This window comes from Labrus bergylta, chromosome 3 (assembly GCF_963930695.1).
Source record: "Labrus bergylta chromosome 3, fLabBer1.1, whole genome shotgun sequence".
In the NCBI taxonomy this organism is placed as follows: Eukaryota; Metazoa; Chordata; class Actinopteri; order Labriformes; family Labridae; genus Labrus; species Labrus bergylta.
The window spans coordinates 20,156,788-20,181,954 of NC_089197.1; the positions used below are offsets into that span (position 1 = coordinate 20,156,788).

Here is a 25,167-nt window from a genome sequence, read left to right on the forward strand (position 1 = left end):
GAGCTGCTGATATGTCGGGTGAATCAAAAACTACAGTTTAAATAACAGACCTGAGAAAGTGACACTTAATCTAATCTCAGTTTCTGCTCTTTCTGACTGAGTCTGCACTGATCGGCTGTAACTTCCTGTTGTTTTCTGTTTTCTTATTTTTGCTCAAGCCACTGTGTTTCTCTCATTCCCTGTTGGTCAATTGCCTTCCATTGTGACCCGGTGTGTGTGCGCGGGCGGAGTGAGTACTGTTCTCTGTGGGAGACCGTCCTGAATCACACAGGCTTTCTGTCTTGCATGACTAGGTATTTGATTTCACTCTGGCCTCATCAGCGAAACGCCATCCTCAGCTCATTTTGTTTCATATCATGTCAGCTGCTGCTGAATGTACATTTTGAGAAATGTGCATCGAAGTTGTAGCAGTGCAGACATCTTTGGACAATGCCAGAGCGCATAGGACTGCCGTTAACTTTAAGTCAAAAATGTTGCTGTTCATTTTAGGTAAGGAAATGTTGAGGTTTAGTTTTAGGAACATAGTGAAACCAATAGGTATCTGGGCAGTGACACGTTTGTTTTTTTTTGGCTCTTTACTCCAGCCAATTGGGTTTGAGGTGAAACAGAAGAACTGCACATCAGCATTTTATCAAAAAGTCTTTCCATTATTTCTACAATGTAAAAAAACAACAAGGCTACAATACCTACACTATTTACCCATTGTGGGTGTACATAAATCAAAGTAAAAGTCAACACTAACTTAGTTTTAATGTCATTGTTTCATTTCAAATCTAACGAGAAAAAACATTTGTGTAATGTTCAGATACTTTCATATTAGCCCACGGCTGTATTAGAATGTGATACTGAAGTTCCCAGGTGACTCATTGGGTTTGACATAAGTGCTCAGTTGCTCTGGTATTTGTCCTGTCAAGCTACATATCACTTGTCACATTCTCATCGTCATTGAACGAAAAGGATCTGATTTCATTGCTTTTTTTTGTGGGTGTTTGATCCATCAGCAGTTTACCCCCTGACACACATCTGTGATTGGTATTGATTTATAAACATGTTTTAGTGGGTCTGTTGCTGGGGTTACTATGCACTGTGGGGTTTCCTCCATAAAGAATACGTTATTTTTGTTGATTTGATGTATACACTTCACTGCCTTCAGACTTGATTGGCTTGTTAGGGGTCTTATGATGGTATCATGACACTTACGATCCTAAACTTGTGGAATAAGTTGGAAAGGTTGGAAGTGAATTACACACATGGTTTAAAGCTCCCTCCTTTTCACTTGACTAAACGACATGTTTACACAGCATGTTTTCATTATACTGTTTTGCAGATATTTTCAGGAGGGCACGTATGATATGGATATTATTTAGTTAATTGTGTAATATAGTGTAAGAAGAAGTAAAACTATATTTGACATGAATCAGTCATGATGGACAAAACAGTGGTAATTAAACATTACTACTTTATTCTTTGCACCTTTGTAAAGGTTTTTGAAGTAGATCACCATATTTTGGCAGGGAAAAACAATATAGGGACAGAAACAACAGAAAATAAATGACTAAATAACGGTGAGACTGTACAAAAATGTGCTGACTGCTCCTTCACTCGAGCTCAGCTGGATGTGTGAATCAGATTTGCCTGACTAAAATGCAAACAACTGCCAATAATTGCCTGTTTGTTTTTTCTGTGTTGTATGCTGCAGTTTCTTTCCTGGCTCTATCAGCTAAGAAGATACTGTCTATATTTTGCTGAAGCTTTTTCTTTTTTTTAAAGCAGTTGGAAGATATAACATGAATTATTCCTTTTTCGATGGCCAGAAACAGCACAATGTTCACATTGGTTTTGCTGGATGACTGTCCTCCCTCCTCTTTTCTTCCTCAGTTAAATGTTGCTGTAAACTTTGTCCTCACTGTGCTGACAGCTGTCAGACTCAGTAAACAAGAGAGTAAAGTTTTCCATTCATCAACCTATTTGTCAGCTTTTTCCCATGCACTGAAAGAAGTTTTCAAATCTGTCCTCTCTCCCTTCCTCTTTATCTCTCTCTTTGATAGGCGAGCCATACGGGAATGCGCTCCTACATTTACAATAAGAACTCTGTGATTGGCTCACAGGCAGAACACTGCGGGATGCGGACATATTTCTTCAGTGCGGACACACAGGAGGACATGAATGGCTGGATCCGGGCCATGAACCAGGCTGCGCTGATGCAGCAGAGTCACACTATAAAGAGGTTGGTCTCTGCTATCCAGAGTAACATTCACCTCTCTTATTGGTTGGACTTCTAATAATCCCAACATCTGGCCTTCAAGCTAGAGCAGCAGACTCTGACTGGATATGTCTTTAGATACTGTCATTAAAGAACCAAGGTTCTGTAGAATTAAAACAAATTAAACAGTTTTATTATCATTTTTTTCCAGAAGTGTACTCACTGTACAGGTTTGTGTGTATCAACTACAGTGCTGAACTGCAAGTGTAAATTGTTCAACATCAATTTCATCACTCAAAGTTGGTCATTTTTCTTGCTGCTATTTTAACAGCATGAATTGTCTTCCACAGCAGGTCCAACCCTGCCCGTCTGCTCAGGAACATTAGGATGTGTGCAGTTTTTTTCTGTGTGTGTGTGTGTGTTTGTGTGTTACATTGGGGGTTTGTGTACAGTACATGAGTCTTATTCAATCCTATTAATTGTTAAGCCCTAGCCACATGCAAGAGACTGCAGCAGTTCTGAAAGCAAAATGTTTAATTAAAAAAAAATCTTCACAATATTTACAATAGCTAACAGAAATATTCTGCATAACAGTCTATAATCTGATCTCTATAATACAGTCTAATACTCTAATACTGTATCTGTACATCGCAACCTGCAAGCCACCGATTGGTTGACTGAACAGCAGCGTTTGACTAGTCTGTGCAATTATGCCACCTAGAGGCCTACTTGAGTCAATAGAGGTGGTTTTAGTGATTTCAATGAGTCAGTGAAATGTTTTGCTCTAATGACATTATTATGAAGATAACACTAATGTTCAACTTCTGAGTTCTGTGTGAGGCAGTCTTACTGTTCCTGACGTCATATTTCACCAGACATAAATCTCATTTAAGATTATGAAGTGTGTAAAATGATCAATGAGGCTTTGAATTAGGCTTTGACAATTAGACTATCATTTCATATTCCCCTGAGTTGGAAAATAATTAATGGATTTAAATGTGGCACCTTATGAATTTCAATTCTTATCAAGGTAACACATTGATCAGCGAAGCTCCCTGATTATGACAAAGCATCTGTCATTTTGTTCTATGAGTAGTTGTTCCACAGGCTCTCCTCTATTTCTTTTCACTCACTTGAAAAAAGTGGAAATAAATAAAGTCAAAAGGGTGTTAAGTTATTGAAAAACTCCCAACGAGAGAGAAAGAGAAACCGAGGAATGAATTTGTACCATATGTACCAGTGTTTTAGAAAATGTAATTACTTTTTAGGAAAAGACGCTTCCAGTTTATTTGAACATCCATTATCATGTTTTTTTTAATCCATCCCACATGCCGTGTAATCGCTTATTTTAGAATTGCTGCACTTCATCATAATATACAGGGAGAGGGGACATTAGATGAACGCTAAATAACTGTGTGAGTGCAGTTGGGTGTAAGACTTGAAAAATTGAGTACTTTAACACTACATGATATGTACATTTTTACAGGCAGAATTTTGATGATACAATTAATCATCTTGTGTCACTCTTTCACAGAGAGGTAGAGAAGCAAAAAAGTGCAGTGCAGCATGCCGTCCCACAGACAAACCACGTCCACATCAGCCAGCACTCATCTCATCCTGAAAGCCATCGCAGGACAGACAAAGAGGAACCTCGCGATAATGGTGTCCATCCGTCTCATGGGGACGAGGTGAGGTACGGAATTGAGATCCAGGGCAGGCCCAGCCATTTGGCCTCCGAGGAAAGAGCAGAGAGACTCTCTCCAGACTCTCTTGATGGTGTCCTCCACAAGAGCGGACAGCAAACTGTGATCCAGGTGGCCCTGCCGCCTCAACAGAATGGAAATCTTGTCTATCAGAAGGGGTTTGTTTTGCAAGAAGACTCGGAAAAACATGTGCAGAGGAAGAATACGCTGGCTCAGGTGGAGCAGTGGGTTAAAGTCCAGAAAGGAGACCCACCGAAGAGGTCAGTTGGAGTAAAAACAGTCAGTATGAAACAACAACATCAGATTAAATAACCTTTGAGTAAACACCTCCCTCTAGTGGCTCATGTTAGGACTAGCAGTTTATTTAAATTGTTTAATGGTTATTTCTAATTTATTATCTTTTGTGTAGAGAGGTCCTTATGTGTTTTTCTGTCTCAGTGCTCCCTCTGCTGAGTTCAACCTCCCTCGGCGGACTCCTCCTTTAAAGCCCAAAGCCAGCACAGCAGATGCAACCTATCATTCATTGCCAAAGTCTCCCCGTCTCCCATCCGGCAGCAGCTCTCCTCCTGCAACATTCAACTTGCCCAGTGACTACAAGTACGCCCATGATCGGCTCAGCCACTTCCGCATGTCCACTGATGAGCGTATGGCCACCAAGGAGGGGATGGTGTGGCAGCTGTATGAGTGGCAGCAGCGGCAGCAGTTCCGTCACGGCAGCCCCACCGCTCCTATTTACACCGGCCCCAATTTCACAGACGCTTCATCTTTTAGAGTAACTGTGGAGATGCCACGTTCCATCTCCGTCCCTCCGTCCCCGTGCGAGGTCCCACCGTCACTACCGTCCTTCAAACCCCTGTCCCCTCGCAGGCCACACACTCCCTCAGACAGGCGTACAGTCCGGCCGCTGGATGAAGTGTTACCTGGGGACAGCACAAGATCCAGCTCCCCTGGCCATTTTTGTGCCCAACTATCTCAGGTAGGAAACATACTCGGGGACATTTTAAGAACCGTAGGTACATTTCATAAACGATGCCTCTCTTAAAATAGAACAACTACAACAACTTTACCATAAAATATAAAGCAGTATTCCAATTGAAACTTTGAAATGGAGAGTATTAAACGTAGCTGTACATGTAAATATTTTCACTTAAACTGCTTCAATTATACCCAATCTTACATACACAGAGGAATGTTACACTAATAACAACCCGTTTAAATCAATTCCTTTTGTGTTTCATGTCAGCTGAGATGTTAATTTAGTTGGAATCATTATCTATTATAGCTTGATTACAAAACATAAAGCAAAGTCCAGAAATGACTTGTCTATATGTGCAATAAGAGAACAATAAGGAGAAAGGCTTGGGGTATTATTTAACTGTAGGACTAATGTCATAAATGCAGCTACCCAGTTTCATGGATTATAGGGATGACTTGAAGCGTAGCTAGAGGGCCAACGAATCGACGATGATGAAGGCAATAAATTAGAAATGAAAATGTTACTATTTGAAAGACCCGTTTTTGTTTAAAATACCAAACAGTCTATTTATTCATATTTTCAGGATTATTTGGTGGTATTATTGTTACATCACATCACACAGGATAAAAGGATACACAAAAGGAATATAAGTCCCACCCCTTGATGACTTTATGTTCAGTTAGTCAGTCACTGGTGCTGTAACACTGTCATTCAGAAACACAGTAAAAGTCAGAAGCGTGTCATTGCCATGAGACCGAGGTTAAATAGATCATTCACTTGTAGTGAACCAAAGACAAAGGTCTCATTCTCACGGTAGCTTTGCCCGTAGGATATGGGGTAGGCTATCTATTGATGTTAACTTGAGGGATGTTGTTAGCTCACAAGGACACCATGGGAAGATTAGCATGAGGAGTATGAGAAAGCTCAGACTTCTCAGCGCACACACATTTTTTATAGTCATGTGAATCACTTACAGATTCACACAGTCCACACCCAGGATCGCTCCCCAGGTGGGGTAACCATGTGTCAGCGAAAGCTTGCTTCTCCGGCGTTCCCCAAACCATGGTAGCGCTCAGACAACACCACCACTGCCGCAGGAGACAGAGCGAGGGGCCGTCCTGTCATCCACACCCTGCGCTGTCTGCCAACCACACCCTCCACATGTGAACCACTCTCCCTCCATACCATCGCCACATTGGCCAACACACACAAGCCTCAAAACCAATCCTTTGACCTTACAGAAGTTAACAAAGTGTTGCTGTAGCTCTGTTTCCTCCATCAGTCACCCCAGTGTCAAGACACTAATTATAATCATTAAAAGAATGAGTCACAATTATGGAAAAGATTTTAAAGAAGAATCTGTTTGAACAAAAGGAGCCAAAGTAACTGTGTTCAAGAGAGGGGATGTTTATGGGAACTAAAGTCAATCTGGGGTGTACTTAGTTTTGGTGCACCCAGCATCTCTGAGGCTCTCTCTCCGACTGGAGCGCGCTTAAGTAAAAGCGATGTGTATACCTCTGTGGAATATCATTAAGAAGTATGTTTTATTAGCAGCTAATCCAATTTGCCCAGGGCTCCTCAGCACCCTATAAACATCTCGACTCTATCTCAAACATCAGCAGCGGTCTCTTTCTTCTGATCTCGCATTTAAATAAAAAACCTATTATACAGCAAAAAAAATAGTGGCATGGGAATCTCAGAGGGAATGGCTTACAGTGCTTCTCTTGCTGGTAGCAAACAAATGTTATTTTAAGAAAGCAGGTTCAGTATAATTTATGTGTAGTTAATTAAATCTCTTGTTGTTTGTGTCCTTTTAAGGTTCTGTAGTGGGCCTGGTTTTTTACTAATTCTGTGTGTTAAGCAAAAACGTCAAATTTTCTAAGCCCGGCAGCGTCTGAAACTCGGGGCACACCTTGTTTCAAGTGAGAGAAGGAGCGATGAAAGGGAGAAAGGGATAGATGAAAAATAAATATGCTGTGTAGTCAAATTTGTTAGCAGACTTGGAGGCAATGTTTCAACTTTGTACCAGTGCAATAGAGTGGTCTATCTATTGAAGAGCACTTGGTGAATTAGACATTCTGTTTGATTTGACTTTATTAGAGCTGTGATAACAAGCTGATGAATTTGTTTCTTTGCAGACTTCCCAAATTGAGAGAAGGTCTATGCCAGCCATGGGCTACATCACACACACTGTCAGTGCACCCAGCTTGCATGGAAAAACGGTACGTCCCTTTTACTTACAGTCTTACCCTTGGTATCAACTACTCTTTGTAAGAATGGACAGAAATAACTCAATCCAACATTTGATTCATGTCCTCTCTGTGACAGTTTCAAGAATTTAAATCTTGACCCAAATGAGGCAACTGACTTTTTGAAACCAAAAAAAAAAAACTGTTGACATTTGTATTCCATTGATATTTTATAAGTGTTATTAGTTGTTATAATCCTTATCTTTTGACGGTACCTGAGAGCACAATAAATAATCTTCCCAGTCTCCCTTATGCAGCTCAAGTTTTAACATCTTAAGCTCTTACTATACTTGGACATTTATGAAGGAATGGCATACTGGCCTCTCATCCTAATAGCTTTCTCAGTTCCTGTTCTGCCCATATGGTTCTTAAGTATTTTCTCTCATCCCTCTGCGCTTTCTGCCCCTAAACCTCGGGCTTGGCTACAGCCGGAAGAGCTGACTCTGCTCCTCATTCAGCTTCGGAGGCACCAGGCCAAGATGGCTGGTGTGCATAGCCCCAGTGATGCGTTCGCTCACCTGCAGCGACACCAGCACAACGGCATTCTGGGCCCCGTCATGCAGGTCAGGGGCATTTGTACCTCCCTAACCTCCTTTGCAGCACTCTGCAACCCCTGCCAGTGCATAATGGTCCCGCTCTCCCCAGCCAATCCCTTACATTTAATCCATGTCATTCATAGTAGTGTGCCGTCTATGAGTTTGGCTTGGTTGTTTCGTTTATTCAACCATTTGGCATGGTCTGTGTTGCACTTCAGACTGTCCAGATTGCCTTATAGCTAAGCGTTAGTGTCTTGCATTGTCAGTGTCACTCATCCAACTTGTTAAAAACTTGAAAGAGCTTCCAAAAACTGGTTAATTTTGTTTATCAAAAGTAACATACCATTTTTGGAGCATGTTGATTGTAGACTGTGCTTGCATTTTATTCTTACCTTTGATCGATGTTTAACCTTGCACATAAACACTCAGTTTGACCACACTTCAGGTACAGGACATGTGTTATTCAGGTTGTTTATGAGGTCGGACATAAGATGTTGAACAAGTTACGCACTTAAAGGTCACATATTATTCAAAATACACAACAATATATTTCCCTAGCCTGTCTACAAACCCCTTCAATTATTCAATTCAATTCAAAAAACTTTATTTGTCCCCGGGGGGCAATTCAAAGGCACACAGAGCAGTAAATTAACAACAGTGCAAGTAAAAATACAACTTTGAATTATGAGAAAAGTACATCTTGTTCGTCTTTTGCCTGCTCCACTTTTCAGAAAATGTGTGCTCAAACAGGCTGTCTGGAGATTTTCCCTTTGCGACATCACAAAGGGTAGTAACCCCTCCTCCAGGTGGGTGACACTCCCACAGCTAGGTGTTTGTTCTGCCCTCTGAGTCTGCCTTCTCCTGTAAATAATTGGGCATGGTGCAAGAAAGCCCAAGCCACCCAAGCCCTTCCAGAGAGGGGGTGTCAAACACAGCTCATTTGCATTTAAAGCTACAGACACAGAAACAGCCTGTTCTGAGCAGGGCTGAAATACAGGGGTTTATAGGCATGATTAAAAAAACACAGTTGAATTTTGGCAAGAAACTTCACCGACATGTTTTAGCTCTGAGACTTGAAATAATATGTGATCTTTAAATGATTACTAAATTAAAGTTTGGATTTACTAACCATAAATAAAAACACAAAGGTAGAAGAAAACTGATATGATACCAGGCTAATTAAAAATGTCATCAAGCTTGGGAAGCAACAGATAAAGGCCTAGTGTCATCTGGTCACCCATTATCTTTGTAGCTTCCATTCAAATGATTTGTCTCTCCACTGCTCATTTAAAGGCTGATGATACATACATACAACTGAAGAAGGACCTGGAGTATCTAGATCTGAAGGTGGGCCCCAAAGAAATACATCACTTTTTTACCATTTTCTTCTCTCCATCTTCCTCCTGTGATCTACTTCTTCTGCTGCTGTCTCCATGTTTCCCCTTTTCCCTGTCTTTTCGATGTTCTGTGCTTGCTTTATACTGTCTCTTTATGATGGAATCATGTCGTTCAAACGTCTTCTTACTATAAAAGTTATTTATTTTATAAGAGGAAGCATTTTATGCATTGATACAGGAGTATGATAAATCTAACAAAAACTAGTTGACAGAAGATAAAATTGTATTTGGCTTTCTTCTTGTACGATAGCACTGTGCATAAAGATGCAGAAGGCTAATGCTGTTGTTTCATTTAAATCCTGTGCTCAAAGCACCTAAAAGACGTGTTTTTACTTACACTTCTGATGCTACTATTTGCTATAGCTACGTTTTTTTCAAGTTGTCTTAAAAAGGTAGCATAATTTTTACATTTTATTTTTTTATATTTAATCTGTTGGCATGTTCTTTAACCTTCTTTTTCACTGTGTATTTATTAAATTACTGTATGATGTCATTTAAGCCCTAATCAATCGTATGTGTCATTGTTGGGGGAAAAAAAAAATAGATTAAACATACTCTTACATGTCAAAGATAACCGTGCTCTGCCTCTGGGTCTCAAAGTAAATCTAATGTACCAGGGCCTTGAATCTGCAATATTTCTAACAACTGGCAGGGGGCATCTGGTTACGTAGAGAATGCCTTTTTCTTTGGTAACACTTTTCTGTCAACTGTGTGGTCTCAATCGTTGGTTCTTTTGAACGGCACAGAAGGATGCTCACTTTGTAATCTACGGTCCTATATAGTGGAAATGGAAACTAAAACTGTACATGAATAAGGGCTTAGCTGCCTTTGATTGACATTCCCCATAAAAACTTGTCAATCTAGATAGGTGGACTGCAATGCCTATCCACCATAGACTGTATCAAATATGGATGAAGTGCCAGTGACGTCATGCACTGGTTTCTGAAGCGCAGTTTAAGAGCCTAACGATGGCAGCCGCCATATTGGAAATGTTGTCTCAACCTAAGTGTCGGTCAACAGGGAAAGAGGTGTAGCTGAGGCAGGCCTTAAGCCTCCTGGCAATCAGATCAGTCATGCCCTTAATTATGCATAACTCTTAATTTCAGTCAAAACAAATGAGTTATAAAACAATTCACAACCTGTACAGCGTGTGCCGATAAAGACATGAACTATTTGGACCGTAATCTGTTTTGTACCAGGCTGTCGGGTGTTAATGGAACTTCCGGGGCATTAGGTGCCACAGGCTCAAGTGTATTCTCAAGAAACTGCAGTTTTTTTTTTCACCTCAAAATTTGCTTCATTTTCCAACACTAGAGGTTGCTGCTTATTATTCACCATCTTGTCCAAATTGGGTCACATGTGGCTCACTTGAATCAAGATGGTTAGCACAAAAATGCAAGCTCAATGCCCAAAAACACCTGTCCTTTAACAAATAGGTGACATAGTGGTTATGGTTATGCTTTTTTAATAACAGTCTATGAGGATAACACATGTTGATGTTAAGCTTCTCCTTATCGGGAATGTAGATTTTCTAAAGACATTGCTCATTACATTTTTTTTTACATGAACTGTGTTATGAACTCAAAGTATTCTGGTGAAGGTCCGTTGTGCTGTTTTAAAGAGGTCTGTTGCATTGAGCTAGCTATTGGCACATATTCCATTAATATCTGTGCAGCCTTTTAAGCTAATTGTTTTGTATGTTTAACACCACAATACATTGATTAGAAATCTGACTTGTGTTTTGGAATGGAGGGGGGTCATCCAATGATGCCGACCTATAACACCTCTCCATTTCCTGTGTCACAACAGATCCAAAGTATTGACCCGATGATCGTTTCAGTACACAATGTGTTTGAAAACTCCTCTCCGAGTTTTGGGTACTCTTGGAATGTAAGGATGGTGTGCATACAAAGTGAAAAATAAACCATTTCACTGCTTTTCAAAAGGAATGTTATGCATCCCTGAGAGTTATGCAGGATATCACACATGGACACCTTGATCAAGTCATCCAGTCATGTGTGATAATCCAACACTGCTATGAAATTTGAGATGATGGAAAGGAAGCTGTTTTGCAAGAGGGCTTCCTTGCATGTTGTTAATCATTTCTGTACGCATTGAACGTTTTGAACATTTTTCATTTAGTTTTTGTTTTGCTTGTTTGAGAATAAGTGATGACCCAATGGTGCTCTTAAAAATATACCGGTAATCTAATGACAAGTCATGTTTAAGGGCCTCTCGTTTCATTTTGGTGACTTGCAGACACACATTATAGTCTTGACTGAGCGCTATAGAAACTTAGTATTGCACTTACATTCAATTGGCAAAGTAATAAAATATAATAGTAATAAAAACTAAGAGGTTTTTTTACTTAAAATTTGGTGTTTTCCAGTTTGCTAAAAACCGTCTGAAAACTTTTTTACAAAGTCAACTTGTGAATTTTTACTGCCTTACCACACCAGCATGAAACAAGAGGCCTTAATAACCAATATTTTAAGATTCATCCAACTGACTGAAGCTTTTTTTGATGCAGAAATACAAAAATAAGAGTCTACATTAACCCAAAACTTTACAATATAAACTAATGGGTTTCCCAAACACAAAGACACAGAAGTTCTTTCTGCATATATGTTTTGCTCATCTTCCTTCTTATTTTTTATATCTGCTGAAGCTAATTCTTTTATTGGATATGTTGTTTATTTTTACACTTTTCCTCATTATCTTTTCTCAATCCATCCAGCTTGATTGAAACAACTGTCTTGATCTCTGTTGGAACTCGATACAGTTACTGATGTTTATTTATTGCTAGTTAAAAAAAAAGTGTGATTGCACATAGTAAACATTTTGTTTTATGTTTGGCGATTTTAAATTCCAGGTTACAGGACGTGAGAGTTTCAAAACAGAAAGACCATCGAGGCCTGTGAAAATAGCAGAAAGTGATGCAGATGTAAGTGAATCATTCTGTTCTCAGGATAGAAAGACACAGTCTGTAAGCATCTCTTTCTTTTCTTTAAGATCTCTGACTTCTTACAATCCACTACAAAAAAGCAGTCTGACTTTAGTGTGTGTGTGTGTGTGTGTGTGTGTGTGTGTGTGTGTGTGTGTGTGTGTGTGTGTGTGTGTGTGTGTGTGTGTGTGTGTGTGTGTGTGTGTGTGTGTGTGTGTGTGTGTGTGTGTGTGTGTGTGTGTGTGTGTGTGTGTGTGTGTGTGTGTGTGTGTGTGTGTGTGTGTGTGTGTGTGTGTGTGTGTGTGTGTGTGTGTGTTCTTAAGTTGTGGTAAACAGAGGTTGCAGAGGGAAGGGAACGTATGTACATTGCAACACTTAGGGGACACCCATCTGCTCTGCAAAGTGAGGGCCTGAGTGTAGCTCTTATTTTCCTCCTTGCAATTTAAAGGGAAAAATACATGTAATGGGAGTTTTAGATGATGAGCTGTTAAATTTTTCAGTTTGATTTGCCTGATAGTGTTTTTCTCACTCTTTGTTTTCTGCTGAATAGAGGTAAATAGGATGGATGTCCTGGCTTTTCATCATTTGCATTGTTCCCCTTTAACAATTTATAAGAAATTGCCAGTAAATTTGTCTGAACAATGAATATTTCATGCAATTAAAAATAACAATATATGGCAGCAAAATAAAAAACAACTTAATAATTAATTGAACAGAATGATAAATAGATCTGAGAAAAAAAGACTGTGTGTGAGAAAGACTGTGAACTAGGCAATCTCATGTTGTTTTCATAAACACATAACCCATTTGTGGGAAAACAAATCTGTCACTCTCAATCAACACGCTTTTCTCCAAAAAGTGAATGTGAAAATATGGATTTTTGATTATGATTACTCATAATGGGCATTACCAGATCTCTCCCCCAAACTAGACAGTATAGAGGCTTTTGATATTTCTCACTGTGCTGATGAGAGGAAAATCCTCGGGGCATTGCACATAGACGAGCCTTATTGACATATTTACAGACAGCAAAGACAACAGTAGACGATCAATTCATCTTTTCTGGCTGCTTGTTGTGGATGCAGTTGAACAAAGAAAAGTATTGCGCAAAACACTAGATACAGTCTATCATAAACCCAGTCAATATTTGATCCCTTTTCTGTTATGTTATTCTAATATGTCGACACTCTGTGGAAATGTGGAGCTAGTAAGATGGCGAGGAGAGGGTATGCAATCTTTTATGTCGACATGTTTCTTCTTCTTTAGGTGAAATTAAGTCGACTTTGTGAACAAGACAAGATTCTACAGGAGCTGGAGGCCAGAATACGCACTTTAAAAGAAGACAAGGTTTTTGTTTTTAACATATATATAACTTAGATCTTTTTATTGACATATACAGCATTCATTTGTTTGTGGGTGTTAAACTGTAAATGCTTCTTGTGTTATGAACGTCTTCCTGTAAAGCACTTTGAATTGCTTTATGTATGAGTGGTTCCCCATAAATAAACTTGCCTACCCTTTTATGTCCCTATGTAGGACAAGCTGGAGTCTGTGCTGGATATTTCCCACCAGCAGATGGAGCAATACAGAGCTCAGCCGGCACATGCCGAGAAGATTGCCTATCAGCAGAAATTATTGCAGGAGGATGTGGTGCACATCAGGGCTGAAATATCCCAAGTTTCTACAGTAAGACACAACAGCTCCTTTTACTTCTTTGTTAAAGTCACTATCCACAGTTGTGTATGCTACAACTTGTGTTATGTTTCGGTTAAAAACATCTCTATTTTTAGATGTTCACTTTCAATGTTTTTTTTAACTGGTACACTGTTTCAGGTTGACAGTTAGTATCAAAATGAGTGTTCAGGGATAAACCCGAAGGCTACAAAGAAACCAAAAGCACATCTCTTCACCAGTCAATGTTTGTTGATATTTAAAATAATGTAATCAAATGAGAAAATTTGAGTTTCAAAAGAACATTTGACAAATAAACCACAAGATGATGCAACAGTAAACAACGGCTCTCAGTATCAAAGACATTCCCAATCACAGTGGTTGCATTCAGACACTTTTTGAATCCCTTAACTAGGTTTTATTGGACTGTCTGAAGAATGGCAACAACAGATTTGTGTTTCTAAACACTCGACTACCAAGTGATCAAGCATAATCAGATAATTATAAATCGATACACATGCTCTCTACTTCTCCCTCCTGCATCTCCCTGCACATGGGCTTACTGTATGTGTAAAATGTGTCTTTACTTGTACATGGCAACATCTGAGTGTGTACTGTGTTGTTTTGCAGGAGATGGAAAACGCATGGAACGATTACAGCCGGCTGGAGAGAGATGTGGACTGGTTGAAGTCAGCACTGCAGGGACGGATGACCCGCAGTGATCTCTGTCAGGTCTGTGGCTCAGTGACTTCCGCTCACTTTCAGAGATGAGTGTGTTTAATACTTTTTAACTGACTACATTTAAACTGTACATACAGTCAAGAACAGAATTCTATGATGTTTGCTTCTCATGTTAGCCTGAAATTAAAAGCTATATTTTGGCCAAATTGATCTCTTTTAATTAGTCATATACTGTCTGGCTTTGCTTGTCATTTTACAGTGTAAAGAAGTGTGCCTTTATGTTTGTCTGTGTGTGTGTGTGTGTGCTTCTGTATGTGCAGCAAGAGAAAATCCAGATCAGAAAAGAGCTGTGGAGGATCGAGGATGTGATTGCAGGTCTCAGTACCAGTAAAGCCAACTACAAAGTCACTGTCTCCTCTGTTACCAACCCAGGTTAGTTGCGTGCAACCTGCAGTTTTCATAAGTACAACAAATATAGCTTTCACTACAAAGGCATTACACGCCACGTCCTCACGCTACTATAACCATTAAAGCTCTTAATCACAAACACACTACTAATGCCTTGAACATTTCACATGGGAAACAAAGCGCCGTCTTACAGCGTGGTTGTGTATTCATTTTACATGTGCATATACACCATATTCCCCAGAGAGGAAATTTGTGCCTTCAGTTTCGGCATCATCAGTGCCTTCTGTGTCTGGGAGCCCGTCTGCTATGGAGATGAGATTGTCGCAGCACAGCCCCCACCTCAGCCCCAGTATCCACACCCCCACCGTGTTCTCCAGCCCCAGCCAGCAGCCCTTACAACACTCTGCAACTATCACAAGTGGGCTTAACTGGGTGAGTGACCCCTGTAATAAAAGTAATATTCTGCTGGTTCTTACTGAATGAAGGTCATCTTGCTATTGAAAAACATGCGTATAAGCAACCCAGAAGCTTATCTGACATTGATTGGTGTTAAATGTCCCACGATGCCCGAGAGAATTAAGTCTTCTTTTCTCTTTTGGGAATTTTTCTCCATTTACCCTCCCCCCAAATTAATTGATAAATTTAGATTAAATCATATGTCTTTCAAACTTTCGTCTATTTTTAAGTTATTTGTTAAGTTCCAGTTTTCAAATTGTGAGAATTAACCGGCACAAAGATATTGCATTTCCAAGGACGTATAACAATGAGAAAAATGGGAATCATCACATTTTTTAAATAATTTAATTTTTTATGTTAACATTCAGAGTCAAACACAGAAACTCTGGAGGCCCAAAGGGAACTTTTAACAAAGACAAATGAGGTGAAATCTAGAGAATGAGGTGTAGATGTTTGTTTGTCACTTTGCATTTTAATCACTAGTTAACAGATGTTCTATGTGCAGGGTGAGGATGATGTGCCTCCCAGACCTCCTCTACCTCAGCTCTACAGTCCAGATGAGAATCCCCCCGCTGTGCCCCCCCTGCCGCGAGAGACAACGGTCATCAGACACACCTCCGTACGCGGCCTCAAACGACAGTCGGATGAACGCAAAAGGGACAGAGAGGTTGGCCAGTACACTAACGGAGACAGTAAGGTACAGTACATGCGGTGTCTGTTTGTGTTTGCTGCTTGAATGTCTACATTTCTTTGCCTGTTGCTTATGTTTGTCCATGTGACTCAGGTGGAACTTAGACCTTTCCTGAGCGATCCAGAGCTTATGGGTGCTGGAGACGGCTCCAGCCACATCAGTGTAGTAACATCATCTGGACCTGAGGGTTACCAGACATTACCCAGCAGAGGTAAACTGACAATAGAGACAGTAAATCATTTTGATTTGGCTGTAACATATTTATTAAGTCAGTAAGTAGTAGTAGAAGTAACCTTGACTCTACCAGAAGGTTCTTTCTTTATTTCAGAATAAAAGGTTTTGAATTCAGATAGCAAGTAAATTACTCTTAGCTTAAGACAGAACACAAATTTAAAATAAAAGCCTAAAAAATTACATTTTTAATGCAAAATAATTGTCATTTCATACATGGGATTAAAAATGTGATTAATCCTGACTGATGGAAAAAAAGTGTCCTTTTGCAGTTCTTTTATGAATGTGTGTTGGCTTCCCCTCAGGAGTGGCTGGTTCCTCACTAAGACTAAATCAGTCTTCAAGCATCTCTTCATACGTGACCCTCCGAAGATCGGCCTCAGCTGCCGGCGTGAAGGTGAGACTCATATTAACGAAGACTCTGATAGTAAAGTTAGATCAAAAGTCAGAACTCACCAGTGTTTAGTTCAAGTTGGTGTTAGTGATTTTAATGTGCTAGAAGTGCTCACAGGTAGAGAGTCAGTGAGGGATTTTGTTTCATGGTTGGAATTTATAATTTATATAAATATTATTGCTGCATTGCCAGAATATGTTGTTATATTATTATTATTATTATTATTATTATTATTATTATTATTATTATTATTATTATTAATAATAATAATTGTTAATTAAAAAACATGGCAAAAATGTTGATGTACTGAGTCAATCTATTTTTTACTTTCTCACTAGAAATGATTTCCTTATTTACGAATCTTTCATCTTCTGACTTATTTTGATGTGAGAACTATAAATGTTCTCCAATTGTAGAGTCAAGAATTAAAATGATAATTATTATAACCTATAACCGTCTATGATATTTCTTTTAATAAAGACATGAGGAATTCTCAGGTAGAACAAAATTGGAATTTTTAACTCTTAGATGTTTCTTTAATTAAAAAAAAACAAAAAACAGATTTGTTTCCCCTTTCCATCCCTCTTCCCCTCTGACTGTGCTTTCACCTTATATCAGAGATCTATTTTGATTTTCCTCCCCATCTTTGCCTTTTGCTGCACCTTTTGCTCGTGTTATCAACTCTCTTTCCTCCCACTCCTCTCAGGAGAGACCAAAAAGTGCCTTGGAGCGTCTGTACTCTGAGGACCCAGCGCAGCAGCAGCAGAGGGGGAAGATGAGCGCTGATGAGCAACTGGAGAGGATGAAGAGGCACCAGAAGGCTCTTGTCCGCCAGCGCAAACGCACCCTGAGTCACGGAGACCGACACGCCTCTCCTTCTTCGCCACGCCCCTCCTCCTCATCCTCACGCCCGCTTTCAGCAGACATCGGATCAGTATGTCACTAGAACGATATTAGACCTTACCCTTTCATGCATGACGACAACGAAACCAAGAGTGGCGTTCTTCAGTAGTCATGCATGCCTTTAGTCTGTCTTTTCTCTACAGCAGTTGTTAGGACTAAATGAGTGCAGTGTGGTTATTCACCGTGTGCCTCTAACTGTGTGTATTTCATGCTTGATGTTTAAGGACTTGAGTCGGCCTTTTCCACTGCAGACATTTGACTTGTCAAAGCATGAAAGCACAATTGTTAAAACTAGCATCAGGAAATTAGCCACCATTCTTTTTATTTTTATTCCTGTGCTTCTTTCTCCTGTCACATGTCAAAATGTTTTCTCTGAAAAAGGCCTTTCATAGATAAGTGGATAACTGTCCCTGCTCTACACATAGCACTTAACTTCAGCACAAAACAGTACTTACCGTATGTAATTGTCAAAAAAAGTTTTATTCTGAAGTGGGAAAGATTAAAATTACTTTGAATATGGATAACTTCTTTGCATTTCATTTTGACAAAACCTGTCCTTTCTACCAATCTTATAACACATATAACCTCAGACACGGGCCTTTAAGCCTTTGACAGCTAATATTCACTCATGTTCAGGAGTTTTCATTATCCCCTCTTGAAGACACTAACACTTCTTGGTATATTCATTCTCATCCATCCTAACTGGTCTCTTCATTTCATGGCTGTGGTTGCTATCACTGTCAGAATATTTCCAACATACTGGCATGCTGTGTTCTACTCTACACCACTGTCTTGTGCTCTGTGAATGTATCTGTTCATATGTGTTTTCTCTCCTGATTTAGATATTAATGCCTGCTCTTCTTTATTTAAGGCCATTCAGTTGGTTACAGTATGTGTGTGTGTGTTTGTGTGTTTGTGTGTGTTTGTTCGAGAGAGAAAGTGCCTTCTTATTTTCTACTGACCAAAACATTTAGCACCGTGCAATGCATATTCAAGCCTATTCACTGACACCTAATCATCATTACTTTTTATTGCTGTAATGTTTTCTTTAGATACAGATAAAGTATCATGTATAGAGAGTTTCAATGGCTCCCTGAGTCTTTGTAATAGGAACTCTTTGATTTTGGTAACACAAATGTGTTCATCCATTTCATATCAAAGCAGAGTGTTTGCTCAGTGTTTTTTTATAATCTGCTAATTAACTGTTAGTTGTGAGACAAATGTTACAAATGTGAATGTTTGCAAATAAACATTATTTTCTAATGAACACCTATTCCCATGTTTTTTATAATATTAGAATGATACAGTCATGTTTGGTGAAACTGTCATCAGTATGCGTGAATAGATCCCTCCTGTTTGTGTCGATGTTATTGTTCCGTCTTCTTTATCACAAAGCAGAGAAATGCAGCATGCTGTGATCTGAAAACATGCATGCTCTCCCATTTTCCACACCTGTACACACACACACACCTGTTCAAACACACTTGTACACACACACACACACACACACACACCTGTACACACACGTTCTCTCTGCAGCTTGTAACAATTAGAGTGTACAGGACTGGTCACATAAATGTATGTGTGAACAAAGTGATACGAGTCACTGATGATGATCAACACAACTTGACGGCAGTATTCTGTGACATGTTTTTCAGAACTTTTTTCCTCTTCTTTATTGTCTAGTGGAAGAGAGAGCAGGAGTTTGACCTGCAGTTGCTGGAGAGGGCTGTTCAGGGAGAGGAGGCACAGGCAGTAAGGAGCATTCAAGGGGAGGAAAGACCCCCCGAGCACAAAGAGAGATGGCGCTCGCACTCTGACGAATGGCTGACCTTCCGCTCAACAGTTACAAGCCCTCCTGTGCATGAGCCTGACCTGGAACCACTAGACTATGACCTGGACCTGAAGAAAGAGGTGAGTTATTTTCTATCTCAGCGAAGAAAGCCATGATGAGGTTAGCTCAAAAAAAAGAAATGAAAAAGATGTGTGTTGACAGGAAAGTTCAATAAAGATTTTATACGACCAAATGAACTTTTTTTTCCAGTTTTGTTCAAGTGACTTCACACTGATGATACAAGGTCATTGTATCATCACATCAGCACATCCCTTACTTGTAGGGTGCAGTACAAGTAAACCTCACACAGAAAAAGCATTGAAAGAGTGAAAGCAGCCAGACATGTATTACAACTTAATACAAGATTAAACATTTTGTAAACTATGGATGCTATCACATGCTTATGGAAATTTCCTATTAGCTCCTACATTCAGCTGCATTGTCATTACTGTATTGTAAGAACAAATATTATCCGCTGTTACAAACAAGAAGCTAAAGAGTTTAGCTTCTTGTTGTTTAGAGATCATTCAAAATATTTGATATAGTCTACCTTTGAATCCATTAGCTGTGTAATTGTATAGATGGATTTTTTTCTCTGAAACTCAGTGTCAAGGATGAAGAGAAGCAACTAGGATGTAAAAACACACCATGTCTGTTTTGTGCAGCTTTCCAAGCCTCAGAAAGTGTTGATACCTGAGCGCTATGTGGATTCAGAGCCTGAGGAGCCTCTCAGTCCACAGGAGGTGGAGGAACGCCATCGCAAGGTGGAGCGCATAAAGAACATTTTGGCAAAGTCCAGGTAAAAAAATGAAATTCTTCTGTGCTGCTGATAAATGACTGATTCTGGGGTTTTAAGAAGGCCTTGTAGTAAAACAACCAGATACACACTAATACGTAGGTTCAAGCCCTCATTCATTCAGTTTAAATTTCCCAGCACCCTAATTGGAACTGGACTCAGGTTTATCATTACATTCCAAGAGAAAGCCAACAGAGCATTCAAGGCATTTTCACATTATTACCATTGCATATCATGTTGCCTTAACTTGGTGCTTTATGTCTTTGTGCATGTGACAGTGTGCAGAACCTTGCAGCTACAGTGCCTGTGGACAAGCCAGATGTGGGGCTGGTGGCCCTTGACTCAGCTCTGCAGGAGCAGGAAAGGATCATCACCATGTCCTACGCTCTCGCCTCAGAGGCTTCGCTCAAGAGCAAGCTGGTCACAGGTCTGTCATTTTCTATAGGATGAAATTATTTTTCATCTCTTTGAGCCTGTTGGATATTGTGGGTTTGTACAGCTTTGATTTATATAAGAGTGTAAAAATATGTTCTCCACAGAAACACTGGCAGAGGTTATTACTGTGTCTGCCATGTTAATGGGAAAAAAAAAGTGTACCAGCAGTGCCAGTTTCTGTAAATTTCCTCCCAGCTTCAAATGGACATCTTTTGGTTTAAGAAGGGATTATCGGGAAAATCCTGGATTGATGTAGTGGAGATGAGAAGGGCGTAAGGTGCAGAGCCAAGCAATAAGGCTGTTCATTTTCTAATAACTGAACATTATTCCTTCTTAAGAGTGCAGATAGCCTCTAATTGCAAATGTAGAATCTTTCAGACAGGGGAGGAATCGCTTGATGAGGCCGTTTTGTGTGCTGATCAATGACCCAGTCAAACTCCACTCTCCTTCTGCATACCTCTGCTGCTGCTTTGAACGTAGCTCTGAACCTGCATAAAAGACGCTGCGCTCACTTTTCATCTCTTTCATACTCTACAGCAGAGAGGCAAGTTCATTTTCACTGTAGCTGCAGCAGGTTGTCAGTCTGTCTACCTCACACACACACACACACACACACACACACACACACACACACACGCACATATATCTGTCACACACGGTAACACTCAAGCTGTCAGCGCGTGTGGAAGCTTAATATGCACAGTGAGGCAAAATCAACAATTATAACATTATTTCCAGCACTGACAAATGTCAGAGAATATAACTGGTGGCATGTTGTCACTAGAGACTGAATCACTGCCTCTCTTTCCCTTTGGTGTTGAAGGAAGGTACGCTGGTGCACTTTCAAACCCCTGAATTAAAAGAAGTGTCTTTTTCACCGTATTATGCATGAGAGACTTCAATAAGAACTGGAACACGGGCAGGAATATGCAGCACTCACAGTTTATATTAAAGGGTCGTTGTTAATTTTTCATCTTTTTTTTTTCCTAATTGTGAAATATTTTGGTGTTTTGAAGTTATAAATCTGGAATATCTAAAAGCGTTTTTTTTTTTCTTTTGTGCTGAGAAATGATCTACAAAATATCAACCGTTGAAATGTTTAAAGTGGTGGGGTTTTTTCACTAACAACCGCTCTTGTTTTCTCCTTCTCTGTCTGTTGTCCGCTCCTCCGTAGTTCCTCCACAGGCTAACCTCCCCATCCCTCCTCCCCCACCCCCTCCTCCACCTCCACCTCCTCCTCCTCCTCCTCCTCCTCTTCCTCCTGTATCTGCTGTGTCTGTGGCGCCTCCCTCTCCTCTAAGCAACGGAATTCACTACACGTTTGTCTAATACAAGAGATAAAGTAAGGCCTAACTGCATGTTTAATGGTGCTAATTTTTTCAAGGCCTCACTAATCCTCTGTAACACGGGGGCTCCTGCGCCCCCCTGCATGCTCTCTACTCTGCTGTGATTGAAGGAAACAGGTTAGGGAAGCCCTGCCTCTGCTCCCATTATTATCCAAACAAACATCTGCAGGCAGTCTGCTCATCCCACTGTGATAATTGTCTGTAAATTGTTTTTTTTTTCTTTTTGTACCGCTGCCAAAATATTTATGGATGGTTGAGGGAAGAAAAGGCTTCAACAAACAAGACTGTTTGTAGCATTGTGTATAATTAACAAAAGAGACACCTTTTGATTTAGCACCTTGACAGTTCAGTATTCAGCACAGCTGCATTCCTCAGCACCAATTAGCTCCCCATCTGTAGCCTGGCAGAGATGAGTAAAAAAAAAAAAAAAGAAGATATTACTGTTGTTACTGTAAATGCAGAAAGAAGGTGTCATTTCTTTCCTCATTAAAAAAAATGCTTCCATTAGCCATACTTTGGTTTCTAAAAGTTATTTCTGAATTCTTTTAATGCGACCTGATAATCTCCATTGACAAGCAAGTGTCAAATAAAATGTACAACAAAACATTTAAAAAAGTGCAGCACAGGATGACTCAGTGGTTAGGTCACCCCCCTAATGTAATAGCCTCTAGTCCTCCAAGCAAGTAGCCCAAGTTTGAGTCTGACCTGTGGCTATTTCCAACATGTCATTCCCCTCTCTCCCTCTCTCTCTCTCTCTCTCGCTCCAGTATTACTTTTCTTTCCACTGTCAAATCTAAAAAATCTAGAAAATGTATACATCTCCTTTTAGGCAGTTGTTGTTGCTTTTTAGTCGTGTCAGAGGAAGCAAAAGCATGAAATATCTCCTTGTCAGAGTTGCATGACTTGAATGTGTTAACTACTATATAAGGGATCTCATTCCTACAGAACTTGTGTCTCTGCATGCTCACTATTGTGCTGTGGGTGAGACTTTTTCCCCACACTTTCTTTTCTGTGGCGTTCTCGTCGCATGTTGAGGTCGGCTGTCAGAGATGGGCCGAGGTGTTAGTTTCTTGCTCTGCCATTAACCCTTTTGTGTCCATAGGGAAAGATCAGAAGGAAAAACAAGCTAAACCCACAGGATTTATATGACATTACAGAACTTTAGAATTGTATTTTCCAGTGTGTCAGAATAACTCTTCACAAAACCAGTAGAATTTGCACCATCAAATACACCGAGCTTTTGCATGGCAGATGTTTAAATAGAAATGTTTTGACCGGATGGGCTCTATATGTACACAGAAGCAATTCATTTTGTCAAGAATAACTCTAAGATTAGTAATGAACACATTAATGCTGCATGGACAGTAGCACACTCTTAAAGGACAATAAGAGCCTTGATACTATGAACACAACTTTATTTATCTTCTTTCTTAAATATCGCTGGACTTAAACAAAGAAAAGTGAAAAAAAAAATCTGGAAAACAGTTTTTGCTTTGATGAATTTTGCTGTTTTTGTTCTAACTCTGTCTTTCTCTTTAATCCTTTATCAGCTCAAGCAATTTCTGGACACTGAGGTGCTATCCTACAATGACAAAAAAAAACCTGACAACAACTGGATTCTACAAGAAACAGGATTTTGCTTTTACTTCCACTCAGCAGTACACAAACTGAACTAAACTTCTAAGCTGCTCTCTGACGCTCGAGCAGCATTGACAGCATCGCGTGTTTCTAGTTTCTTAAAGCAACAGGACATTAAGACGGGAGCTGCTGTGCTTATTAACTATGGCATTGTCTAACAAATGTAAATCTCATAGTAATAAAAATATATTTTCTACATGTCATTGCACTTTGATTGTACACTGTTTTCAAGGTATGAATGAAAGGCTTTTCCTTGCAGTATGTTCATCTGGGAGCTAGTTTGTGTTTGTCTCTTTGTTTTGTCAGGTACAGACGTAGGTACTAAAGCATCATGATGGTAGTATTTTTGTCAAAAACTCAGATAATATTCTTACACCAAACCACTTGAACTATCATCTGTATGTACCTGTAGCACTGCCAGTCTCCTTTTAGCTTGCCCAGAAGAGTTTTATTTTTGCTTACATCAGGATGAAAATAACCTTTAACATATTTTCTGTGTGACTGGCGAATGTTGCACAATGGAAATTTATAAAAATGTAAATATTAAAGATATTAAAACTAAATCTGCTTTTATCATGCTTGTCTTTTTTCATTTTAATATACCAAATATGTGTAGCTGTTGAATGGTACTTAAAATAAGCTAAAATAAAACTCCTTTTCTCTGACTGCATTAGTAATAAAAAGTGTTTTGGATTGATTTAGATTAAATGTTCTCATTGCATTCTTCATTAATAATGACTTTTTCCTAGTAACATATCATTTGTTGCTCCCAGTGAAGAGTAAAAGGAGAAAAAATCACTTAAACACCAAGATCAAAATGTTTCACTTAACACTTCGTCCTCCCTCTATTACTCATGCTTAGAGAGTGACATAGGATCGTGCCTCTGGCACCCAGCTGAACTAACGTCTCAATGAGCCAGAAAGTTGATCTCAGTAGTGCAATCATCAGCTGACTAAATTATCCTAAAATTAAGGGATTATTATTCTCTATTGGATTCAGAAACTAGACAGAAAAGAGCAACTTCTTCTTCACGTTTTACCTTAAAGAGCCTTTATTCCTTCCTATATCTCACTGATGTATTTATTCAGCGCATCTTTATTCTAATCATGTACAAAGAAGAAAGTACAAAATGTGCACTCATCGTAGCTCCAAGATTCTGTTTGAACTCCTCCATTGATTGCCTTGACCCATTAAACTTCATGCTATTATTTGAAAAAGGAACCAAACTATGGCATGCTCAAAGGAGGTGAACTTTCAATACAAAAAAAGAGAGAGAGAGAGGCTTCTTGAAAATCTCTTAAGTTCAAAGCTTTTTCCAGCTCAAAAGGGCATTTTTAATTCCTTGTATTTTCAAGCAAGAAGGTGGATACTAATAACTCTGGATTCTGAAGTACAGAATTCATATCTTTAAATCATGAACTATGTCTCCATTGCAATTGTACAGAGAAACCTCTGAGAAATTCATAGGAATGAACTTCTGATTCAAAAAGAAAAGAATATAAGGAAAATGTTTTTTTTAAAGCGACTATTAATACTAAATTATATTCAAAATGTGATCCAAACATATGAAAGATATATATGGCCCTCCATTGCTTGTCTTAGCTGTTGTGTTTGGATTCTTCCCAAATGACATCTTGATCTTTAATTGGAAAGTAATCAGTTTCCCTTGCCTGC

General features: G+C 39.4%; 1 protein-coding gene across 14 annotated transcripts in view; it reads left to right on the forward strand.

Annotated features, from left to right (window-relative positions):
• The window catches only part of plekha7b (pleckstrin homology domain containing, family A member 7b), a 64,789-nt gene extending 40,734 nt beyond the window's left edge, over positions 1-24,055 (forward strand). For 7 of the 14 annotated variants that reach the window (XM_065952902.1, XM_065952906.1, XM_065952913.1 and 4 more), the window contains 22 exons: positions 2,049-2,227; positions 3,738-4,166; positions 4,345-4,882; positions 7,021-7,104; positions 7,560-7,694; positions 8,961-9,014; positions 10,874-10,954; positions 11,937-12,008; positions 13,275-13,355; positions 13,545-13,694; positions 14,310-14,411; positions 14,681-14,792; positions 15,010-15,200; positions 15,715-15,921; positions 16,009-16,126; positions 16,452-16,543; positions 17,247-17,474; positions 19,130-19,357; positions 19,943-20,076; positions 20,352-20,500; positions 21,683-21,850; positions 23,405-24,055. In XM_065952902.1, the coding sequence (XP_065808974.1) occupies positions 2,049-2,227; positions 3,738-4,166; positions 4,345-4,882; positions 7,021-7,104; positions 7,560-7,694; positions 8,961-9,014; positions 10,874-10,954; positions 11,937-12,008; positions 13,275-13,355; positions 13,545-13,694; positions 14,310-14,411; positions 14,681-14,792; positions 15,010-15,200; positions 15,715-15,921; positions 16,009-16,126; positions 16,452-16,543; positions 17,247-17,474; positions 19,130-19,357; positions 19,943-20,076; positions 20,352-20,500; positions 21,683-21,837 (3,519 nt within the window). In that variant the 3' untranslated portion in view covers positions 21,838-21,850; positions 23,405-24,055. The remainder of the gene's footprint in view (positions 1-2,048; positions 2,228-3,737; positions 4,167-4,344; positions 4,883-7,020; positions 7,105-7,559; positions 7,695-8,960; positions 9,015-10,873; positions 10,955-11,936; positions 12,009-13,274; positions 13,356-13,544; positions 13,695-14,309; positions 14,412-14,680; positions 14,793-15,009; positions 15,201-15,714; positions 15,922-16,008; positions 16,127-16,451; positions 16,544-17,246; positions 17,475-19,129; positions 19,358-19,942; positions 20,077-20,351; positions 20,501-21,682; positions 21,851-23,404) is intronic. The other 7 variants (XM_065952903.1, XM_065952904.1, XM_065952909.1 and 4 more) reach the window with 7 other exon arrangements.
• Positions 24,056-25,167: the final 1,112 nt, after the last annotated feature.